The sequence below is a fragment of the Eretmochelys imbricata genome, chromosome 5 (genome assembly GCF_965152235.1).
Source record: "Eretmochelys imbricata isolate rEreImb1 chromosome 5, rEreImb1.hap1, whole genome shotgun sequence".
NCBI lineage: Eukaryota > Metazoa > Chordata > Testudines > Cheloniidae > Eretmochelys > Eretmochelys imbricata.
In genome coordinates, this window is record NC_135576.1 from 80,731,751 (window position 1) to 80,756,612 (window position 24,862).

The following is a 24,862-nucleotide window of genomic DNA, read 5'->3' on the forward strand; positions in this document are numbered from 1 at the left end:
ATGCTACTTACCACATGATATTGTTGACATGCCTACTGACCCTGGTGGGGATGAAGTTGTATTTGAGTTACTTTGTTCTCTTCTGTCCTAGATGGCTCCAAGGGTAGTACTGGGAGACTGCCCGTCTACTCCAAGGGCTCTCTCATGGAATGTTTTATTCTACTCCCTCTCAATATGTCTGTGAAGTAGTTTGGGCCGCAGTGTCAGCCATATGCAGATGGTGTGCAGCACGTCTCTCTGGTCTTAGACCAAATGATGCTACTGATCAGTTTTCCAGTAACTAGGCATGAATGAGAGCTAGCTGGCTGAGGCTAAACTCAGATAAGACAGAAATAAAACTAGAAGGTTACGGGAACAAGCTGAAGAATTGGTGAATGTAATATCTAGCCCTTTTAATGAGGGGGTTTGCCTGCCCTTGCTACTCAGGTTCACGAACTATGGGTCTTTTAGATCTTCAGTTGCTTCTGGAGGTTCAAATGGCAGGAGTCAGCAAATAGTGACTTTCCATCTGCCTTTGGCAAGACAGAACTGCCTTTGGCAAGTTCTTTTGGATATGGACCTGCGCTGTGTCACTTTGAGGAAGGATTACAGCAGTCCCTCTACTTGGGTGGCATCTGATGATCATTTGGAAACTTTAGAAGGTACAGAATGGAGCTCCTCACTTACCTAGTAGTAATTCTTACAGGGAGAAAGCTACACCTACTCTCCAGAGAGTGCCCTGTTTTCCGGTTCATTTCTGAATGCAGTTCAAGTTGTATTATTTTTTATGTGATAAGCTTGTCAGGGCTTTCTGTTTCATCATTGTTTCATCCTGGCAGTTGAGATCAGCTGCGACACTCAACCTGGCATGCCAAGGTCATTCTTAATAGTGGGACCTTGACTCAGGACTTATTCATTATCCTAGGTTTAATACAGCCCCAGTATGTTGCTCTTCAGGGCATATCTATTTTCTCATGCTTTTTCTGAGGCAAGAGTGGATGAGATGATGAGGGGTGGATTCAGTTTATGTGTGCTGACAGTGTTTTTAATGTTGACATTAGGTCATTTTGTATTTCTGGATGGGTTTTTTAGGGTGGAATTGTACATATAAATTGCCTAGGGAGGTTATGGAATCTCCATCATTGGAGATTTTTAAGAGCAGGTTAGACAAACACCTGTCAGGGATGGTCTAGATAATACTTAGTCCTGCCGTGAGTGCAGGGGGCCAGACTAGATAACCTCTCGAGGTCCCTTCTAGTCCTATGATTCTATGATATACATAGATTTTTCATCAGACCATTTTATAAATTGAAATAAATATATGGCATAAAGTGTGCCAGAAAACTGCAGGCTTAAATTACTTTATATTATTACCAAATATACTAAAATTGATTTTAGTGCTTATATAGGAAATATACATATATGTCCATAAATTGTGAACAAAAATGAACAGGAAAAAAAGCAGAAATACTTGCAGCATCTCTCAACGTCTATTCTACCTCCCTATCTTAACACACAAATCTTATTGCCAATTAAGCTAACTGCATGAGAACCATCAAAAAACTTCAAAAGTGCTCCAGCTTCCTACATCTAATTACAAATTACAGAATACTAATTTTGGTGTCAATCAATATATGTGCGAGTATGCCTTACTAATACTCACTGGGGGGCACAGAATATCAATGCCTCTGTCTGCCTCATATGCTACACTCTTTAAAAAAGAAAAAAAGGCAGCTCAGAGGATTTATTTCCTGAAATCACTGCACCACTAATTTTCATTTTTTATATATTTATCTTATTTCTTCATGCTATGCTGCCTATTGTTGGGTGGGTTGAGAATGCTTTCCATATCGCTGAATACCTCCTGTAGTGATAAGAAATATGGGGATTATATCCAAAATGCCTCTGGAGGCATACAGAAAAGCAATTAGGTATAGGGAACTTGTTTCTCAGGGAACACATTTCTGCTTCTCTTTCTACATCATGTGTTTCCTGAGGTTAACATGTATTTCATTTGAGAATATTTCCATTCCAGCCCCAATTACCTGCAGGTGTTCTAATATTTTAATATACAGACTATTCTCAGCAAACACCACATAGCCTGTTGGTGTGGCTTGATCTGTTTCCATACACACTAAATAGACCACTCTAAACTTCTCAGTTACTATTCAGTTGAAAAGATCAGGGGCCAGATTTTCCTCTCATTTACAGCAGTTTTACACAAACTAGTCATGCCTTGTTAAAAAGAGACGTATACGTTTATTGCCACATTCCCTATTTTCACTTGCGACTATTTTAAGGATGATGATTATTAATTTTTCAACACCCAAAAGTGTCACACACACACACACACACACACACACAGCAAATGAAGGAAGTCTCGAGGCATGTAAAACTTCCTTGATGTCATGGGTCATTTAATGTGTCTGGACTTAGACACATTTTTTCCAGCACACTTCAGGGGACTTTACTTCAATCAGTGCCAGAAGACTATCTTTAAACAGCCTTCCTATTGTAAATATATTTGATTTGGACATTGAGACTTTCCTTTGGTGAGAATTAAGCAAGTGCTTTGTCTGCCAGAGTGCCACAGAGTACTCCATTGTGTCCACTTTTCCAGCACATATATCTTAGCACAGCTGATGATGTCCATTTGTTATGAGGCAACAGCTGTCCAACTAGCCATTCAATAGAACTGCTGTTTCAGGTAGAGACAGCTGGTCTATCACCAGGTATGTACAGTGTAGACTAGACACTTTCTAAAAGGTCACTGAGTTTGACAGTGCCTCTGACTTCTCCCTGTGAAAGTGATTTGGTATCATTTCTTGGAAAGAAGCCAGTTGTACACTTCTCAACCACAGCTTTAAAGAGAGGAGCATTCATATTACTCCTTGAATGTTGCTTTATTAAAGAAACTCATCATCTTTCTCAGACAAAAGGATTATATTTCTAAATGGGCTTTGTAAGAAAATAAGATGCTGATTTTAACCATTATTCGAAAAATAATGATGTTTTAGTTACAGCTGAATTACCAAGAAGCATAGATGGAAGCTTGAATTTTTCACCATTTAAATATTTTTAATGTCGTGAAATTTATGGTCATGAAGGCTAACTGTAGTGTACTTAGGTTTTTTTTTGACACAGAAATAGAAAAGATAGATCTTTTATTTTCAAACTAAATAAACACATAGATTTGTAAGTATGTGTCTTTATGTTGTATTATGTTACATTATACTAATTGTGTGTGTGTTGTGTATGTTTAGTTTGGGGAAAATATATATCTTTATACACAGTATATGAGATCCTTTAAACAACATATCTGTAACAGCATGTCGTTCTCTGAAAAAAAAATACATTGGGATCTTGGTGTCATATTTAGTCCCAAATTATTTATTCCTTTCATCTTCTTCTGCCAGCTGCCACCCTATGTCTGGAGAATGCTCCTGCAAGCCAGGCTGGTCTGGCCTCTACTGTAATGAGACATGTTCTCCTGGATTCTATGGTGAATCTTGTCAACAGATCTGCAGCTGCCAAAATGGTGCTGACTGTGATAGTGTGACTGGAAAATGCATCTGTGCCCCTGGATTTAAGGTAAATAATTCTGAAGTTCACAGTTTATTTTTTTCTTTTCCTGCCTTCAGTTAGGGCCCGATTCAGTGAAATGCTGAGTGTACTCCTTCCTGTGAGGTTAATGGGAGGTCAAGACATTCAGCTTGTCACTTGTTGGGAGTCGCTTAGCTCCTTGTGGGACAGGCTCGTAAAGGAAAAAATTTGCATTTGGATCTCTTAAAAATAATGTAGTAATGAGAATGGAAAAGTGCTAATAAGGTATACATAGCTACTACAACAGAAAGGAATTGGGGGAACTGTGACTGTTGCAGCACTAATCTGTTGATTTAAGTAACTATTTTATAGTAAAAATCTACAGTAAATACAGTTATTTCTACAAATCATGATACCTGATTTCAGTGGTTCTCACAGATGTTTGTTCTTATACAGAAATTTGATGATACTAAAAATGTAACCTTGAAGACGTATTATGGTACTTCTTTTCTTCTATCAGTAATACTGTGTATAGTAGAAAAAGCACTTTAATCAAATATTTTTTGGAATATTGTATATGTCCAAATTGTTTTCTATTACATTACCATTTTACATTACACTTTGCTTTTGTAAATTGCTTCTTTGTACAGTAGTACTGAATATTGGGTTACCCAAGTGCTGGCAGGTATGTGACATGCTCTCCCACATCAACTAATGTAAAACAAATACTTATTGTAGATTTAAAGAGTATTAAGAGCCTTGCTTAATGCTTTCCTGTAAACCCAGGCTGACCTGATGACAGCCTAGAATGTGACACGGTCTGCACATTTTCTTGTACAACAGTCAGTCTCACAGAAAGGGGTTGACAGTCAGTTAAATCTAGGATTAGAGAAAGTGCTGGTGATATTTTATTGTTTGAACTGTCATTGATGTTTTGTCAAATAATTTTTTAATATATTTGTGTATGTTTTAGGATTCTGATTGTGCTACTCCTTGTCCTCCGGGAACCTATGGAGTAAACTGTTCTGCTGTGTGCAACTGCAAAAATCAAGCCGTCTGTTCTCCGGTGGATGGTTCTTGTACCTGCAAAGCAGGTCAGAGTGCCTAACAAATTAGTCTCCCATCTCTGTAATCAATCATCAGTATACGTTATTTATACACATCAAAATGAGCTTCTGAAATAGAGAAGAAGAAATAAACACAAACTTAAACTAAAAAAGAGCCAGGCACTAACTCCATAACAATGCTGGCTCCCTCCACTGCTCAGAAAGGTGACAAATGGAAAAATTATCTTCTCAGAGACAATTGTGGGCAGCTTGCCTTTGCCACCACTATTCTGCTTTGTATCCACATACCCTTCACATTGCTCTCTGTGCAGGTCACACTGGAGTTGTGGATGGGGGGGGGGGGCGGGAATCACTAGTACCCACCCCAAGATAGGATGCTGCTCTCTTCTCTGGAGCTGCTGAACATAAGTTGCTGCAGGTTTCCTTGTGAGTGTGTTACTTGTCAGCAACCCTACTTGACTGTATACTTGACAAGTGTGTTACTTGACAAGTGTGTTACTTGTCAAGCAACCCTACTTGACTGTCAACCCTACTTGACTTGACTTGACTCTACTTCCACTCCAAATCAGCATGAATCTGAACAAGCTCCAGGTCACTGCAGCCTCCATCCCACCATGGACACCTGATATTCTTCCTGCCCGTTCAACACCACTATCTATACCCCCAAAATCATCACTTCCCCTTTGGCTCCCCCACACCTTTCCAGCTCAATCCTGTGTTCTCCAATCATTCTCTGACCCAGTCCCAACACTTACCCTACTCCCCTTCTCAGCGTCACCATCATTAGTGCGAGGTACTGCTCCTTCATTCCTCGGCACCCCCACTTTATCCCCACTCAGCTGGCTCTGCCTCCATCAGTATCACCCATCCCACTTCCTTTCATAACCCTCTACTTTGCTTGGCACTTTCTCCCTGTCAAATCTTCCATGTACCACCTGCGCCCCAGCTCACCTTCTCCCACAGCAGATGTTGGAGTGAACTTGCCTATATACGGCAGGGATTCAGACTGTTTGCAAATTCTCCAGCCATGTGTTCTGCAGATAGAAAGGAGCATGATAAGAACTTCATTTCCCATCTCCCATACAAGGTTCTGCAGCCCTGCCTCATGTCTCCATGTAGTTCCTGTCCAAAGGAATATTCAAGGTGAAGGCACATGTAAGGATATTTTCTTACACACAGAGAGCCTGAGGTTGTCCCCCATCATCTGCAGGTGGGGAAAACCTTAAAAGCAGGATAACCATCTTGGCTGTGCTCCTGGATTGGTCAGGGGAAATAGACAGGCCACAGAATGCTGAGCAGGGGGATCCTGCGCCTTGTATGTGCCATGGAGCTCTCCTCTAAAGTGCTTCTCTTCTTAGAAGCACAGGAAAGGGTCTTGGAGGTGTGGCAGAATCAGCAGGGAAGTGACTAGTTGATTTGCCGCTCCAGGGATTCGTAGCCCTAAATCCTCCATGTAGCAGGTGTGCTGGCATCCAAGCTACTATTGTAATCTATGTGCTATAATAGTGGCAGTGGGCAGATTTGGACTTGCAGCTGCTCTTTGCCAAATGGCTGGATTGGGAGAAGTATTGCTTTCCTCAGATCCCTGCCCGAAGGTCATTTGCTTGGGCCTTGTGAGAATTGAACAGAAGGTAGAATTTTACCCAACATAATTAATACTAAGATGAAAAAATAACTGATTTAATTGTTTTACTAAGTATTAAACAGATACTTGTCACAGCAAAAATAGTGTTTGACACAACTGCTAAATAAAGTGAGGATCATATCTACCCCTCTTGCAATGTGTTAGCCCTTTATGGTATTTCTGAAGAGCTCTGGGTGAAATCCCATTGATTTCAGTGGGACCAGGATTTTACCCTCCATTTTCAAATATTCCATGTAATTACACATATTATTTCCCCCAAATTCCTCTACATTTTTTCATTAACAACCATGTTCTTGCCCAGCCCTGGTGATGGAGCAGGGAGCAAGACAGTGAGTCTGAGAAGGGGGGAGTGGGACAGATTTGTGGAGGGTGGGTCAGAGAGAGTTTGGGGAATATGACGTACTAGAAACATTCCAAATTTTATATGATTCTTCATGGAATTGTTTACTTTAATGATTCTTGCATTATAGGAGGCAATGTAGGGAGTGAAGGGATAGAACACAAATCCTGAGAAGAGTATTGTGGGAAAATGTGTTTCCATATTTTAATTATTACAATGCAATATTTGCAACAAATATTTTTTCCTGAATGAAGCCCTTAGTTCTGCAGTAAGAAATCCAGAGCACAAGGGAGATTCATGACAACACGTGTTGTGAATAGCTTATTGATTAAATTCAGTACAGTTATTTTTACCCTCACTTACTGTAAACAGAGTATAGAAATAGAAATGTAACTTGTGTCACTGTCGATGATAGCATATGACTACTTGGCTGCTATATCCAATAGATGTACAGTAGCATGTTTTTAAAAGCTTTCTGCTTTTCTGCTTACTTCAGTGTTTACTTCCTGAGTCATTTTTCTGACTTAATCACGTAATGAAGCGTCATTTTATAGGCATCTTCTAATTTATACTGGGGTTATTTTTAAATATTCAGAAGGAAGTGGGGAATCTCCTGAAGCATCTCATATCTGTCTTTGGAAAAACCCACCTTACATAATGACTCTTTCACTGATCTATTTTTTTTAACCTTTGTTTTTTTTCTGCCAAGGCCACTGTTATGCCTGCACCATAGCTCTGTCTGCACTGAATGTAGTCTGCAAAGAGCCCATCAGAAAGACTACTAAAGAAGTAGCTATATGAGTAACTTTGTTTTTAAGAAGAACTGACCCTATTTTCTAAGGGACCCTATTTTCTTTTTTTATGCTGTCCCTTGCAAAATTCAAAATAGTTTAGTGCATTTCAGTGAGCATTCTCAAGGTGTCCTATTTTCCCTTCAGATGTACTATTAATTGCTTTCATATGTTGACACCCATCTATAATGTGTGCTGTGCACAGCTGTTACAGGTGCACAAGGACACCTCTGTTTGAACTTGAGCAAGGCCTCAGCTGGGAGGACTAATACTCTCTCATAGGCTACATGGTCATCCTTGCTGCTGTGCATCACTGAGAGATTCCAGAAGAGGAACCTCCCAGCAACGGAAGAGAAACATGTTCTTGTTTAATATGACACTTCATTTTTGTTGTGGCAGGTTGGCATGGTGTGGATTGTTCAATAAACTGTCCCAGTGGCACATGGGGTCTTGGCTGTAATTTAACTTGCCAGTGCCTTAACGGAGGGGCTTGCAATGCTCTGGATGGAACCTGTACCTGTGCTCCAGGTTGGAGAGGGGAAAAATGTGAACTCACTTGCCAGGTAATTAAAATTCACTCAATGATGAGCTATAGGGGTTCTGTTATAAGTGGTCTAATCCTGCAAAACTTCCAACTGAGAGTATTTCTACTGAGTACTGTGGGGCTCCTCAGCTGCATATATGAATGTACAATACTTTTTTGTGCCTTCATATTGAAAATTTTACTCCAGATGTTTCACTGACTGTTTCAGAACTTGTTTAAAAGCTTAGTTAGAGACAAATTCTGCTCTTAGTTACAATAAATCAGGAGTCACCCAAACTATTTCAATGACGATATTTCAAAATGAGCATGTAAACAAAAAATATAACCTCTAATTAACAAAAATTACTCTGAATATAAGAATGTGTTTATCTAGGTTAGTTTGTCTTCCAGCATGAAAATAAAACCAAAATGAAAATCTTTCTCTCTCCTTCTTCAACCAGATGTACATAATCTTTTGTTGTAGTAACTTGTCTTCCTCTGCTTCAGGGCTTTGTCTGCTACTTCCAATATTTAAGCAATCTCTCAGGGAACCACAAAAAAATCCGGGTTTTAACTTTAAAACTTTATAATTAAGATAGAACAAAGTTTTACTCAAGATCTTTGGGGGTACTGTGAGTCAGACACTTCAGACAGGAGAATGCCTAGTAAAGGTGGTGGTCTCTTCATTAAGCTTTACTGCATCTAATTTCTTCCAGCCTGTTGACCCACACCCTTATGCTTCCCCAATTCTATCTCCATCTCTTCTTTATTTGCTTCCAGAGACCTGCAAATCTGTTTGTCTCTTCTCTCTTTTTCTTCTACAGACTCTCCCTCTGGTACAATTGTTTTTCTAGAGTGGGCTAGAAAACTGAGATTTTCCCCAGGAACATTTTAGTAGGAAAATCCCCTTTTGAAATTTTCCCATTGGGAAATTTCAGTTTTCTCGCAGGCAATGTATAAAATGTGGGAAAGTAGTTCCCTATTGACCTTTCTCACTGTTCCCCAGTTTTTTCAGCTGGGAAAGAGCAAAAAAATGGGAGCTAAATAAATTATGTTTCACTTTTAGAAGTAACACTTTCAATTTTAAGGGTTAAGAGTTAAAAATGCAAGTGTTACTTTGTCTTTGAAAGTGTTAATTTCAGAGGGAAAGTAACACTTTCACATTTGACATTAAGTGCTAAGATGTTACTACTGGCAAATGGGAAACCATCAGATATTGACGTGGTGGGGGAAATTCACAATTTCAGAATGAAAACATTGGAATCTTTTTTAAAGAATTGTTTTTTCTCTGCTTTTTTTTTTGTTTCAAATACATTTCAGAATGAAAAAAATTCATCCAAAAGTTGTTTCCAATGAAATCTTGTCTTCCAATGAAAATAAAATGTTTTGTGAAGACGACTCTCTTCTGGAGTTATGGATAAAGAGAAGCTTTGGGTTAATTCAGTTACAGATGAATTATTTGAATTTCACATGACCCCTGTAAATTCCCCACCCCGCCACTTCCACATCTATGTGTTTTGCTTAGTTCCATTATTTTCAATGAGATGGCAGTGTGAGCAGCTGGATTACAACATGTCTGACAGCCGAACCTATGCTACTTCATTGGGTCCGGATTATGCAGCTCTCGGAGCAATCAGGAGTTAAATATTGGGGAGACTGTTTTGCTTTTAATTAATTTTCTCCACAAAGTAACAATATAATATAACTTATACTAAAATGAAAACACATTCTGTACAAACAGAAAACTGATAGGGTACTAACAATATAAGCACATACAATGCTTCCAACAAAAATATGAATTAAGCTCCTAGAAAACAGGTTCAGATTTCTTTAAAACAACCTTGTCTATTTGATTTTGCAAGATGCTGAATGCCCTCAACTTGCATTGGCTTGCATTAGCACCTTCCAATATTGTCTCCTTAAGAGAAAGCTGCTCTTTCGAGGCTGCTAATCCACAGCAGTCCACTATTTTCAGCAAAATGACACCTACAAATACTAACCTTTATCAAATGCTTTTTCCATCTCAAAATTCCATAACATGAGAATAAAAAAAAAAAAACTAATTTGAATGTAAGTCTCTACATATGTCCTATCTCTAAGCATAGAGAGATAAAGTGTGTGAGGTAATATCTTTTATTGGACTTCTGTTGAAGAGAGAGACAAGGTTTTGCACTTACACTTAGATCATCTTCTCTAAGCCTTCTGTTTAAATTATAAAATCTTCAAAACAGGGACTGTGTTGAGTACAACGTTGAAAATTAACAAACTAATATTATGAAATACACATCATTTATCCATTAGAGTTTCCATCCATAAATATTTCCCCTCTACTTTTATTATGTGAGAGATGTTTTTGCCAACAAGAAAGTAAATTAGTTATTTGGATCCACTTTAATGTACACATTCATTATTAAATTGATCCTCCTGACTAATACTTTCTCCCAAAAACCACAGATCAGAGGAAGTGCATATGACATAATGTTGTTTTTTTGCCCATATCTCCAACAGTTATTAAACTTGAATCTAGACCCCATTAGTTTTCCTGTGTCCAGTGTGATCTGGGGAAAAAAATATTTTATTATTTCAGCCACCATTTCAGGCTGTATACTTAGGCTGGTCATTCCAGTGAGCATAGGACACATCTTTTTACTAAAATTACAGCTCATATTAGTACTCAAAAGTAAGTGAGTTTGCAGTCTTATTTCTGCTATGTCTTATTACAAATTACCCCCTTTCCAGAATATATTTGAGGATTTTCTTTCTTCACAAATCTGATTATATGCAAAGGAAGTACTTTCCTTAATCTCTTCTTCTCCCTTACATTAAAATGGATTATTGAGATAAGTAAGACACTGCTTATTCTTGAGTCGTGTGCAGGGCAGTGTTGTTCTGTTTTGGAATTGAAAGACTGGTAGTTAAATGGCCAAATCCTGTGGAACTCTTTTCAAATGTAGGCATGAGTATCAGGAAACAGCAGATGAAACTTGATTTAGGCTACATTTCAAGTTCTAATGTTATTATGACAATATGTTTAGCCTTGGTATTTAAATTATCCCACTGTACTAGCTTTTTAAATGGTGCTGTGTGTATTTCTTTTCTTGTTTTCTTTCATGCAGGTGGTGCCAGGCACATAAGTGTGATTATACTACCTATTCTGCCTTATATTTCATTTTGGTTCCAACCCCTTTTTCTGTAGTTGCATATTACTGCTAAACTTTTCTTTCTTCTGGGAGGTTGAACCTAGTGGTTTTCCTTGGTGCAGTTTCTTGAGTTGGCTTGATGGGGAATTGTCTCTAAAATCAGTTTACCTTCTCCTACTTAACAGAAACTAAATGCAGTTAGAATTGGGATTCCAAAATCCAATGGAAGTCATCTGAATTGCATTGGGGAAACTTAGAGGAGAATTTGACCCCTTATGTCAAATCCATCATATACCAGCTTTCCATCAGTCCACAGAAATGCTACCACACTAAAAAATAATATTACATAATTGTCCCATTTCCTTTTGTGAACAGTAAGCATCCTTCTCCTTGTCAGGTTGCATTTACTGTAATGCAAAAGAAGGGAATTTTAATAAAAAGAAAGTGAGGCTGTTTGTGCTTGTTTATAAAACATGTATATGTAAAATTCAGTCCTAGTGTCACAGCACGCTAAAAGTTGTACTTCCATACTTCTACTTTCTACTGAGTTCATTATAAAACTGCCACTAAGTGGCATCCTTCTTGGCAATCTTAATAGAGAGGTCAAAGACTGAGTCAGGATGGAAACTGAATTACTCCCTCCTTCAAGGTCTCTCCAGGTTTCAGGTCAGGTTTGAGGGCCATTAGAGGGACATTGCAAGGAAGCTGCAGTGCCGCTGTTAACCTTGCAATAACTGTTTTGCAAAAAGAGTTGTCTGTCTGGGATCTGTCAAAAGCATTTAATTAACTTTTTTTTTCTTACCCCTGGCAATAAAAGAATAAAACCACAGACTTTGATTTATTGAAAGCCAGAAAGGTGTTTTACCTTAATTAAGCTGATTAAAGTATAAAAAGGGAAGATTGTTGCTGCTTGAGAGAGAACTGATCAGAACTTGTTCTCCTCTAGCTCTCTTTTTTAGCTCTCATGGTTTCAGCTATGTTTTTTGTTCTGACAGGATGGCACATATGGAATGGACTGTGCTGAACGCTGTGACTGCAGCCATGCAGATGGCTGTCATCCAACCACTGGTTACTGTCGCTGTCTCCCTGGATGGTCAGGTAAAGTAAAGATTAGTATGAGGGTTAAAAAAATTATGACAACCTAAATAAGGTGGGACCCAATCATTCCTTTTGCTCTGGTGGGCAGAGAAGATCCAGACTGGTAGTTTCTAGGATGGGAAGTACAGGAAGATGGGAATGCCACCTCCATGGCATGTGTTCCCTTTCATGTGATCCTTGGAATGTGGAGCTCCCTGGGATCTGGGCTCTGCATACATTTGAGAGTGGAAGGGGGAAGTCACAAAATGCAGCCAACCTCCACACCATGGTCCCTTCAAGAGATGGTCAGTAATTGTGTGGATATCTAAGATAATACTGACAGAAAAAGCCTTGATTTCAGACCCACACCTGCACCATCCCCAAGGAGACTTTCTAACATGCAAGCACCAGGCAGCCAGCCAGTGGGATCATGGCTTCTGCAGAAGCTGTGTTGTCAGTAGAACTGGCTGAAATTTTTTGCACGCAAAGTTTTTCTGATGAAAAATAAGCTTTAAAAAAGCTGAAATTTTGGTAACATTTCTGCAACATTTGTACTGATTTTTTATTTAATTTTTTTGTCAAAATTGTATTTTAAATTGTTACTGAACACTTATTTGCAGAAAAATATTTTCAGTAAATGAAAATGTTCATTATTTTTAACATGATTTTGATTTTAAAAAATTGATGATAAAAATGTTATGGAAACTTGCAAAAAACAAACAACTGGGTCCATTTCAAACACTGTGAAACAGAAGAGGTTTAGAAATTTATTATGAGACTCTTGTTCCATTTTTTCTACCAGCTGTGCAGTAACGCCTCACTTAATGTCATCCTGGTTAATGTTGTTTCGTTGTTACGGCCCTGATCTATTAGAGAACATACTCATTTATAGTTGTGCAATGTTTCCTTATAATGTTGTTTGGCCATGCAGGCTTGGAACCAGGGTTGGGCTGGCAACCCCCATCAGCTCCCCTCCACCACCATCCCCAGTGCCTCCCGCCCCCCGGCGGCCTTGTGGAACAGCAACTCCCCGCTTCCTCCCGCGCCTCTTGCCCGTAGCAACCATCTGTTTTGCGGGTGTTCGGGAGGCTCTGGGGGGAGTGGGGAGCAGTGAGGATGCAGCACTTGACAAGATATATCATATTTTCCTGCTCACAGAAAGTTTGCAAAAAGACTGATTTCCTCAAACATAAGCACTATTTGAATTTACTTGGTTTATTTTGTAAGTTTGTTTTTTAGCTCTGTAGATAGATCACAGACATTTCAATGTAGGTATTTGATACTCAATATTTGCAATTCATGTTTTGGTTAGCTGTTGAAATTGGTTATAACTTGCATTATATCGTTTCTGTTCTCTGATCGGTTACATTTAGTTCTTACAGTCAGGAGAGGCACTGACAAAACCAGTGAGGCTTTGATTCTTGTAGAGAGAGAGAAGGGAACGAGCAAGGATTCATAGACCTTGCCTGAACGATCATTCCAATGTGTGTGATAGTGCCGGGGCGGGGGGGAAGGGGACAAAAAATAGGATACTGTACGATTTATTGACTGGCTGAAGAGCTTAAATTAATTTTCACTTGTCACGTTCATACAAAATAACTTTTTGCACAAAAATTCTCATATTGTGTGTGCGGTTCCTGATTGTGAGCATGAGTGTTCAGGGTTGGTGCATGTAATCGGATGTCTTCACAAATTGTGCAGGCATAAGTAGGAAGACCAACTGAAAATTTGTCCATTAGTCTCTTAATCTGGAGGCAAATAGTCATAAAGGCCAACATCATTTTATAAAACTTAAAAGGAAACTTAAAAAATATAACACATTTGTTGTAATGACTTTAGTAGAATCATGACAAGCTTTTTTGTAACGGGTCTTCCCATAAAAATATATTAGAGACTTGAGAATTATAAACAGATTATTCTAAACTAGGTTGTGGCCAAAACTCTTAAACATAGCACAAGTCTCCAGTCCTATTTGAAGCCAGTTACTGAAAAGAGGGCAGTGACTATGCATTTTTGCTTCTTTCAGAGTTAATTTGCTTTTTATACTTAAGGATGAGAAACGTTTACCCAAAAAAAAAAAAAGCCTCACACGTGATTATGAGTGAAATTGAGTCTCCCTGACAATGTCATCTTGGCAGTGTGTGTAAGAGAGACTAGTTTCAACATGTCAAGGTGTCTAGACATACAGTATCTTATAAACAAGATAGTTTTCTTATACTGTCTGAAAAAATCCTCCACCCACACACCATGGGTCAGACTGACAGCCATGAGGCAGCCACACTTATTTATGAATGTACTTATATTTAGAATGGGAAAAAAAAGAATACTTTAGAAAGGGGTTCTAAAATAGCTGTGCCATAGATTCACATTTTAGTGATGACATTTTGACTGTTGGGAGTAAACAGACTAATAGTGGTGAAGATAGCTTTTGTTATAACAGCAATTTAAACAGATTGGTCGTGTATGAAAAATTAATGGAGATACTGAAACTCAACAACATAAGAAGATTAGATTTTTAAAATGTGTCCCAAATGTATTTGGAGATCATTGAGCTGGTATATGCTAGAATTAAAAACTCCAAATTCTGTAGTTTACAGAGATATCAGACCTGATCCTTCTTCCATTGAGGTCAAGGAGAAATGTACAAGTGGAAGGGACCCCAAGAGGTCATCAAGTCCAGCTGCTTGAAGTGAGGCAGGACCTAGTAACCTAGACCATCCCTGGCAGATGTTTGTCCAAGCTGTTCTTAAAAACCTTCAATGATGGAGATTCCACAACCTCCCTTAGAAGCCTGTTACAGAGCTTAATTACCCTTAGAGTTAAAAAGGTTTTCTGAATATCTAACCCAGAGATCCCCAATCAGTGGGGCATGCCCCCGGTAGGGTGGCGCAGAGGACATTTGGAGGGGCACGGGGGGCAAGAAGGGGGTGCCATCCAGCTCCACTCCTGGCCCCAGCCCCTACCCTGGCTGCCGGCCCCATGCCTGGGGTCTTGGGTGCCAGCCCTGCTTCTGGGGCTCCGCTCCTGGCCATGGCTGCCAGCCCCGTGCCCAGGGATTTGGCTGCCGGCCCCATCACCAGGGTTGGTTTGGCATGATTTGTTCTTGATAAATCTATGCTAGCTATTTCTTATAACCCTATTATCCTCTAGGTGCTTACAAATTGATTAATAATTTGTTCCAGTATCTTGCCCGGTATTGAAGTTAGGCTGACTGGTCTGTAATTCACTGGGCCCTCTTAGGGTACGTCTACACTGCAATTAAACATCTGTGCCTGGCCCATGTCAGCCAACTCAGGCTCATGGAGCTCAGGCTACAGAACTGTAAAATAGCAGTGTCGATGTCAGGGCTTGGCCTGGGACCCGGGCTCTGGGACCCTTCCCTCTTGCAGGGTTCCAGAGCATGGGCTCCAGCCCAAGCCGAGACATCTATGCTGCGGTTTTATAGCCCAGCAGTCTGAGCCCTGTGAGCCTGAGTGAGGCTACTACGGGTGTTTAATGGAAGTGTAGACATGCCCCTAGTTCCCCTTTTTAAAGACAGGTATTATGTTTTCTCTTCTCCAGTCCTCTGGGACCTCACCCACACTCCATGAGATCTCAAAGATCATTGCTAACAGTTCCTAGATTGATTCAGATAGTTCCTTAAGTACCCTAGGATGAATTTCTTCAGGTCTTACTGTCTTGAATACATCTAACTTATCTAAATATTCTTTAACCTGTTCTTTCCCAATTTTGGCTTGTGTTCTTTTCCCCTTGTTGTTAATATTAAAAAAGAATATTGCTATCAACTTTATTGCCAATATGATCAGTTCTTTGAAAATACTGTGTCTGTGTCTTCCCTTTTAAAAGAAAAGCAGATATTAGGCATTTTCATATGGCAGTTTTGTACATCAGGGGAATATTATGCAATGGATTGATTTTGAGGCATAAAGTATGATCTTAAGAGGGTGCTAAGCAATTGTTAAAGTCAGGAGCAGTTGTAGTATTTATGGGGGAACAGGTACACAGCAAATACATGTAACATTTGGTAGTTAGCATTTTTCCTCAGTTTTCATTATTCCTCCTAAGGGTCATTTGTGTGCCTCGCATCATGGGTAGCATGGTGGGGAAGTAGGGCTACTATGTGTCCTCTTCAGACAGGTGGTTCGGAGAGGGCAGAACAGGGCAGGGTTGGGTGGGGTACTTGGCTTCACCTCCTCCCAAAACACACTGGGCTGGGGAGCTGCACTAGCATGCTGGGGAATGGTCACTGCACCAGACATCGACCAGGTACAAGTTACTTGTTCTCAGGAGCAGTGAGGAAACTGGCTTCTCCTGAGGCAGTGCAACAATACATTGTCATATACTCTGGTCTTATGGCAAAGTCACAGTTGAGCAGAATGTCAACAAATTAAGATAGTATTTAATTTATTTTTATAAATAAGTTTGCCTTTAATATGAACAATGCCCCCAAAATATTGTTTTGCTTCTAGAAGTCTTTATACTTTTAAGAACAAAATTGTAAACTCACTATTGGATATAACATTGTCATGAGCTACCACAAAGCTCAAGGAGTAATCAGAATAATTTTTTAAAAATCTATTTTATTCCTACAGTATCTTCTGCAGTTACACACTGAGAGGTTTATGTTAAGAATGTTCATCCTAAAGGAAACCCCACCCTATTTAGAGAATTCAACTAAGAATGCTCACCCTATAAGAACCCAGCCCTGTTTAGAACTTAAACTAAGAATGTTCACCATATAGAAGCCCCTCCCTGCTTAGAACAGCTAGAATTAATGGAGTGGCTTATTTTCGGGTTCTCACTATTCTGATGCATTCCAGGAGCCGGTTGAATTATTATGGTATAAAAGGGAAGCACCCACACACATTTCAGATGACCTCTGTGCACAGACCCACCCTCTGTACCTTGCCATCTTTCACTCTGATGTTTTTTTTAATGCCTTCATTTGGATGGAGAAGAAGAAATAGGACAATGGAAAAGAGTAATGTGCTTTAAAATAAGAGAGCCTTAAAACGGAGAGACTTACACACACACACAAACACCTTATTGTTAAATAGTGACTATTAAATTTGGTACAATGTGTCCATGCACATTAATTTACATATGTATATATTTTTGGCATTTCTAGTTCCCACCTTAAGCACTGGGTACTCTATATCTAATTAAAATAAACAATAAACTACCATTTTAAACCTAATGTACTTAGGACTATGCGCTGTTCCTCTCAGTAATCATTATCCAGCAACTTCAGTAACATAACAAAGCTATTATCCTTATCCCCTAATTTCACCTCTTCCACAAACAGCCGTAAAAAAAGTGGAGTTTGGAGCAGGCCCGTAAAATTAGCAAATTCAGGCAGTAGCAGGCCAAGTCGATCCATTGAAACAGTGTAAAAAGCACAAGGTTTTATTTCAGACAAGTTAAAATATGCCTTATTTCTTAGTGATAACACATTATTCTTTTGCTGTGTTGCACACTATTTTGTTAGATGTTTGGAGATCCTGAAGTAATACCATGTCACACTGATACTGCACATGCAATTTTAAAAATCAATTTAAGGCTTATATGGCACTGGGGATTATGAAATATGCTATGTATATCAAAACAATAGCACTGGCTTATGGAAAAGACAGATGCAATAATTCCTGTCTATGTTATGCCAGCAACATGTACAGTATTCAACCATATGTTATGCCAGACAGGATGTTGGTGGCTTTTCCCTAACATGGACACCTGCTGATACTAGTCAGATTGTCCGTCACCATATGTGTCTGCTGTAATGAGGAAGTGTTGTGTTTTTACCATGTGATCCTGACATAACTTTGGAAGCCACACTTGTTACTGAATAGAAAAGTGAATTGCCATAATTATCAAAACCTGCCTCACGGATGTAAATAAGCAGGTCCTCTGGGACGCCTGAACTAGAACACACACACTCTCTCTCTCTCTCTCTCTTTTAGTCAGTTTGCTTTTTTGCATACCGTGGGCTTGTCTCCACTTACCGGTGGGTCGACCCTGTGGCGATTGATCCACCAGGAGTCGATTTAGTGGGTTTACTGAAGACCCACTAAATCGACTGCAGCTCACTCTCCCGTCGACTCCGGTACTCCACCAGAACGACAAGTGTAAGGGGAGTCAACAGGAGAGCATCTCCCATCGACACAGCGTAGCGTGGACCCCATGGGAAGTAGATCTAAGCTATGTTGCTTGAGTTATGCTACTAACGTAACTCAAATTGTATAGCTTAGATCAATTTTCCACCCGTAGTGTGTGCTATCTTTTGTGTCTTTTTTTCTGTGACTTTCCCTCCCCACATTAACAGCAAAAAATGATCCACTTCAGCGTAGATGAAAAGAGGATCACTGACTCTTTAAAAAGATTACTTGTAAGAAATGGTGTGTATAGCACTAGTACCCTGATGGAATCATAATGCTCAGCTGTGTCTCATAGGCACTATACTGCTGACAGCTGAAGGAGAGTCTTGTTTTGCTCAATTGACTGGTGTCTGTAATTTTGGAGCATAAGGACCTGAGTCCTATCCCCGTAATCTCAGTGAGTGCTATAGCATACTGACAGCCATCACCATAATCGTATATTGCCACACATTTGTGATAATTCTGTACTATGATAAAGAGCACATTTACTTTCCAAAACACATGGTTTGATAAACTCTTTGTTAATAAATAACACTTTGTTTTGGCCCATAATGTTTTACAGTGGGTTCATTGTGTCCCCAGACCTGTTGGGGTTGTGCACTCTGACTCCTTCTATATACAGAGGCAATAGTGCTTTCTTTTTAAGAACAAACTTTCAATAGATTAACATAAGAAAAGGAGACAAGTTATTTTATTTCTTTTTCCTGTGGCTGTTCAGAATGTGGTAACTGAAAAGTAAAGTACCATTGGACACGGTGGCAGTGTGTGGAAACAATAGAGCCTTGAAAAGAAAAGATCACCCACTAAAAAACTGGGAAATCTTAGACGTGACTGGGCTCTTCCTTTAATAAAATAAACAAGATGTGTGCTACCAGCTTCTGTTTCAGCAGGAATTTTGTAGAGAGGTTGTTGGTGGCTTGCTCCCTACAAAAGTGGCTGGAGACTTATTCCTTCCCCATATACAACATGTCATTAAATCAGTATATGTACCTGTGTGCTTATATGTGCCCCTTCTCCTCCCCAAACCCCAATAGAGTGGAACTGCCTCGCTTATACTGAACTTAGATATAATGAAATTCCATTTATAATAAACTTGATGGAAAGTTCAGAATTCTTTCAATGCATTACGTTGTGCAAATCGAAATTCCAAATGGTCTGAACTGATATGAAAAATTCTGTGATCCTGTATTTTCTCCAGTGGGATACACTGAAGTTCTAGCTATTCCCCCAACTTCCCCTAAATGAAGACCAAGAGCTCCCCCTCTTCTCAGCTGGAGACAATGAAGGCATCCCCAACAACAATATCCCCCTTTGAGACTGTCCACCTCTGCACCCTGTGCTCTTCCCATCAAGCACTCACCCCAACCTGATTCCCTTCTCAGTGTTCACTCACTCATCTAGTAAAGAATTAGGGAAGCTTTCCTTGGTTTTCTCTATTATAGGCTGCACCTGCTTTCCCTCTCACAAGTCTGAGCTTTCTTTTGAACTGAAGTATTGTAAGTTTAAGGAAAAGTATTTCTCATGTGAATAAGAACAAGGCGTGAAATCCTGCTCCCCATTGAAATCAATGGAAGGCCAAGATTTTATGGAACAGTTTGATGGCCTGATCCTGCTCTCAGATGCAGTGTTCTGTGACAGAATTAACTCCAGTGTATAGGAGTGATAGTTGGTTAAAAACAGGTCTTGATTCTGTTCCTTAAGGATATAATGGGAGACTCCATATGCCACACAGGGTATAAATACACTGGCATAGTAGTGTGGTATTTATCTTATTTTGTGTTGGACTATTTTCCTCAGTCAAATGGAGGATGAGTAAGCTAGAGAGCATGCTCAGTGTCTGGGAACAATAGTTTTGCCTCTGTCACTTCAGATCAGAAATAATTATTTATGGAATTTTCCTCTTAAAGGACAAAAATAAATAAGCCATGAGCTTTCAATGTGGGTTGATTTGGATGAATCACTTACTCTGAAAATATTAAAAGTACAGTGTATGGAGTATGTAAACATTCTGCTAGTATGGCTGAAAACACTGATACCCCTGAAGAATTATTTACTTCAGTCATGCAATTCGGATGCTGAGGGAATGCTGATTTAGATGTGAGGCCCTTGGCATAAAGCACTGGGCATTAAATGCATGAGCATTTCTTCAGAGCTGCTTAGCTGAAGTTTATCATCACCATTCAGCTATTGCCTAGCAACTTGTGGAAGCTATCAAAGAGCTCTTTGTCCGCAGCCCTGGCAAAAACATTTCTTCACAGATCTCCTTATCAGGATCAAAAGCAACACACAAACTTATCAAAAATACTTTTATTGCATAAGAAAGAAAATTCACATTTTTAAATCAAATTGTTCATCATCAGGTGTATTATTGGCACCCCTGTTAAGGTTATGTCAAAACATCTCTTGCAAACCCCACTAAAATCTTGTTTTCCTCAGTTCATAGCTTTGCTATAAAGCTTAGCTCTCTTTTCTGAAATGTAGTATACAAAATCAGAGCTTGGAGAATTCTTTATCTTTTTTGTTTAATCTTTTTGAAATTTCTACCCTTCTCTCAAAAATAAATTAGTTTTTAATTTAAACAGATGTAAAAATTAAAACTATATTTTCCTGTGAATTTCTTTTTTGTGTTCCTCTAAATAACAACTAATAGATGAGATATTTTAAAATATGTAGATAGAGATACAATATGTCATTAAATCAGTATATGTACCTCTATGCTTATACATGCCTTTACCTCTCAGTACAGTGGAACCTGCCTTCCTTATACTGAACTTAGATATAATGAAATTCCATTTATAATGAAGTGGAAGGAAAGTTCAGAATTGTTTCAATGCATTATATTGTGCAAATTGCAATTCCAAATACATCAGTCACCATTAAAAATGCAACATTTGCCCACAGTTATGGCACAGTAGTATCTGAGATGCCATGTTTTTTCCTTTGCTAAGTAGCCTGAAATAATTCTCCACCTGATCACCTTCACCCATCAGAAAACACATGGGAAGAGGATAAAGAAAAGGAAATCTTTGAGGTTTTCTGCACAGAAGTTTCTCCATGACCACTATAGGGGGACAGGGCTTGTCTTTTTTTCTTTCAGAGTAGCAGCCATGTTAGTCTGTATTCACAAAAAGAAAAGGAGTACTTGTGGCACCTTAAAGACTAGCAAATTTATTTGAGCATAATAAAGCATAATTATTTGAGCTGGCCGCTTCCAGGGTGCAGCACAGTATTGGAGCAGGTAGGCACTAGCCTGCCTTAGCTGGGCAGCACCGCCATCGGGACTTTTAATGTCCCGATCAGCAATGCTGACCAGAGCCGCTGGGTCACCTAGGTGACCCAGTGCCTTACATGCCATGACCCAGAACTGGGTCACAACCTGAACTTTGAAAAACGCTGTCATAGAGGTTTCTCTGTGGGCAGATCACAGGAGCCGTGTTGTAATAACTCATAACTCATGGACTACATAAGCTCAGAAACACTCTGTGGTAGCTGTTGGTAAATGATGACTTGCCGCTAGTGACCACTGTATACTGAAACTCAACTTGCCCTCATTGAAACTCTGAAAAAATGTGTTCGCTATGACTGTGTGAAGCAGTGTATGATATGAAGGATAATGCACAAACAAAATGAGTTAAGGCGGACAATGTACAATTTAATTCTGAAATTGGTTGTATTTGACAGGTGGTGTTACAAACTCATAAACCCAAGCCAGAGTTTTAAAATTTGGGTACCTAAATAACTCCATATTTAAGCACCTAACTAAGTGGTCTGGTTTTCAGACATGCTAAAATCCCACAGTTCCCATTGATTTCAAATGGGGGTCCTTAACATGTCTCAATATCAGGCCACTTAGGTGCCTAACTATGGGCTTATTTTTCTAATGTTAATTTCTAATGTTAATTTCTAAATTTGAAAATATTGGCCCAAGTTATTGAGAAGCTGGTTGTTTTGGGTCTTAACTGTAGATAAAAGCAGGACAATCAAGATCCCTATGGAGGCAAAAAATCAAATGTGATGGTGGTATTGTTAAGATACAGTAACTCTTTCACCTCATGACAATAAAAATTCTTTTCAGGTCAATATTAATGGAAGGGTTGTTATTATCTTATGGCTGTTAGGTGACCTGTATCTGGATTCTAATAGACAGAAGTTTTCTCTACTGTTGGCACTATTTTGGCCCCTTTTTTGACAGTCTTAACAGAGAGGCCAAAGATTTAAGAATCTGGAGATTCACCTTTCCTCTAACCAGAGCGGTGCTCATTCCTTAATTAGATTCAGGCAGTTTGCAGGGCACTTGTTGCAGGGCTGGGAGGGGGTGGGGATGGGGGGGTTTACACTGTGCCTGTATGGATGAATAGGGTAATTTATTTTCAAGGATTTTCAGCATTTCACTAACACTAGATATTCACTTTTCAGTGTTTTTAGAAGATTTTTCTCAAATATCACATGTGAAACTATTTTTCCTTTTTTGAAAAGTGTGACAGTAAGTGACCAGAACCATATTTTGCTGGAAATACTTCTAAAGCAAGTCGTACTTGTGACTGGATTTAGTCCATTTTTTCTTTAGCCAAATGATTCATTCAATAGAGGCACTACAATAATCGTCAGTTGCTAATGCAAAGTTCTGTAGACACAATAAGGTCTGAGTACCACAGTGGTTGCTTACTGGCATTTAACATGCGGGGGAACTTTTCAGAAATGGGTAGAAAAGAAAGAAAATCAGGAAAGTTAGATTTAGTGTTGCTGGTTTGCAAAGAAAAAAATGTCTATGATTCTAATTACTAGTTCATATTATGATTTGTGCCTGTTTCTGTATTGGGGTTCAAGTCATGGCAATTTCATATTCAGTTTTGTGCCAAAAAGAGACAAAACACTGAATGACGGATGTCCTTAGTACTGTGTTGCAGCTAAGCATTTTGGAATGCTCACATGGTGTGTTTTGAAACCTTTTGTGTGCTCTACATTTTTGCATTTGGTATGAGGCTTAGTGGTAATCAGCTCACCACTAATTAGAAGTCATTCCCTGTCCCGATCACTATTGTTACATGAAATTACCTCAGGCCTTAAGAATTTTTACATTCAGAAGAGGAGTTTCTGAAGTAGCTTGCTTTGTCTTGTATATTTTTCTCACAAAGCAGTGACAATGATCTTCTGCTATCTCGAATGATCATTACAGCGGAACCAAAAGCCATTTATGCCGCATTTGAATTATTTTGCACTTTTCCATTTCATTTCTCTTTGCAGCTGGTACACAGAACATACCCATGGTGAAAATGAGGAGTGCACAAGGCCTGGTTTTATAAAGGTCATGGGAGACACCAAAAACTTTTGTAATACTGGAGGCTTGGCTAATTGGGGGCTTCAGCCCTGTAGAAGTCTTAAGCTTTGCTAAGCTGAAGCTAAGCACCTGAAGAGTTCCTAAATCATTGTGGCTTAACTTCAGTTTTACTGATCTTAAAAGCTCAGAAGGAATGAAGCTTGAAGGTAGGATCTTCTGTTGCTCATATGTTCTGTGGAAGCAGAACTGCAGAGATGCTTTCCTGCTGTAGAGCTTAGGATCAAGTCCTGCACACAAATAATCAAAGTGGGAATATAAAGGGATCCAGTGTTGTGGAGTCCAGGAAAGGCAGAGGGGATGAAAGCCCTGACCCTATTAAAGTCTATGGAAGTTTTGCCCTTGACTTCCATGGGGCCAGGATTTCACCCCCTTGTTTGTTATCTGTGGTCTATAGAATCTGACTACTGGTGTTGCTGGTGACATCTCTGTGTATTTAATGGCTTGCAGGTATACACTGTGACAGTGTGTGCACTGAGGGCCAATGGGGTCCAAACTGTTCATTGTCCTGTTACTGCAAAAATGGAGCTTCGTGCTCTCCAGATGATGGAATCTGTGAATGTGCACCAGGATACAGAGGCACCACTTGTCAAAGAAGTAAGGACAATACTTTAAAATTTTCATCCCTTCTTCCTTTTTAAAATATGTGTATCATATAACACTATGTGGTTTTGGTAATGTTTGATGTAACAGGCCCACATTCTGCATTTTAACTGTGCTAATGTACAGGTGTACCGAAACGTGCTTTATGTACAGTTATCAAATAGTTCCCAACAGTAATCATCTTCTTTTTGTTACTATCGTTTTATGTTTTTATTTATTATTTATATACTGCTATTGTAAAGGGTCTTACAATCAAAGTCCAAAATTTTCAAATCCAAGTTCCTAATATCAGGGTCCTAAATCCATATTTAGGCAACTAAATAAAAGAAGCCTGATTTTCAGAAGCGCTGAACATCTGCATTTCCCACTGCGTTCAATGGCAGTTGCTAGTCTAATTATTGCTATTATTTAACTATTATGTTGCAGGAGCAACTAGATACCGGCCAGATCAGGGTCTCATTGTGCGAGGCACTAACACAGTATACAGCATACAAATGGACTATATGTACAGACATATAAATATGAAAGGTTTTGCAATCTAAAAGACTGCATAACAGAGGAGACAAACAAATGGGCTGAGGTGGGGTGGCAAAAAACAGGATCACAAAAATAATAGGGTGTGCACAATTCTTAACCATCCAAGAGTACTAATCACTATTCACCA

At 39.2% G+C, this 24,862-nt stretch overlaps 1 protein-coding gene across 2 annotated transcripts in view; it reads left to right on the forward strand.

Annotated features, from left to right (window-relative positions):
- The window catches only part of MEGF10 (multiple EGF like domains 10), a 97,886-nt gene that overhangs the window by 52,207 nt on the left and 20,817 nt on the right, over positions 1-24,862 (forward strand). For both annotated transcript variants that reach the window (XM_077816362.1, XM_077816361.1), the window contains exons 9-13: positions 3,396-3,570; positions 4,496-4,616; positions 7,765-7,928; positions 12,024-12,126; positions 24,046-24,192. In XM_077816362.1, the coding sequence (XP_077672488.1) occupies positions 3,396-3,570; positions 4,496-4,616; positions 7,765-7,928; positions 12,024-12,126; positions 24,046-24,192 (710 nt within the window). The remainder of the gene's footprint in view (positions 1-3,395; positions 3,571-4,495; positions 4,617-7,764; positions 7,929-12,023; positions 12,127-24,045; positions 24,193-24,862) is intronic.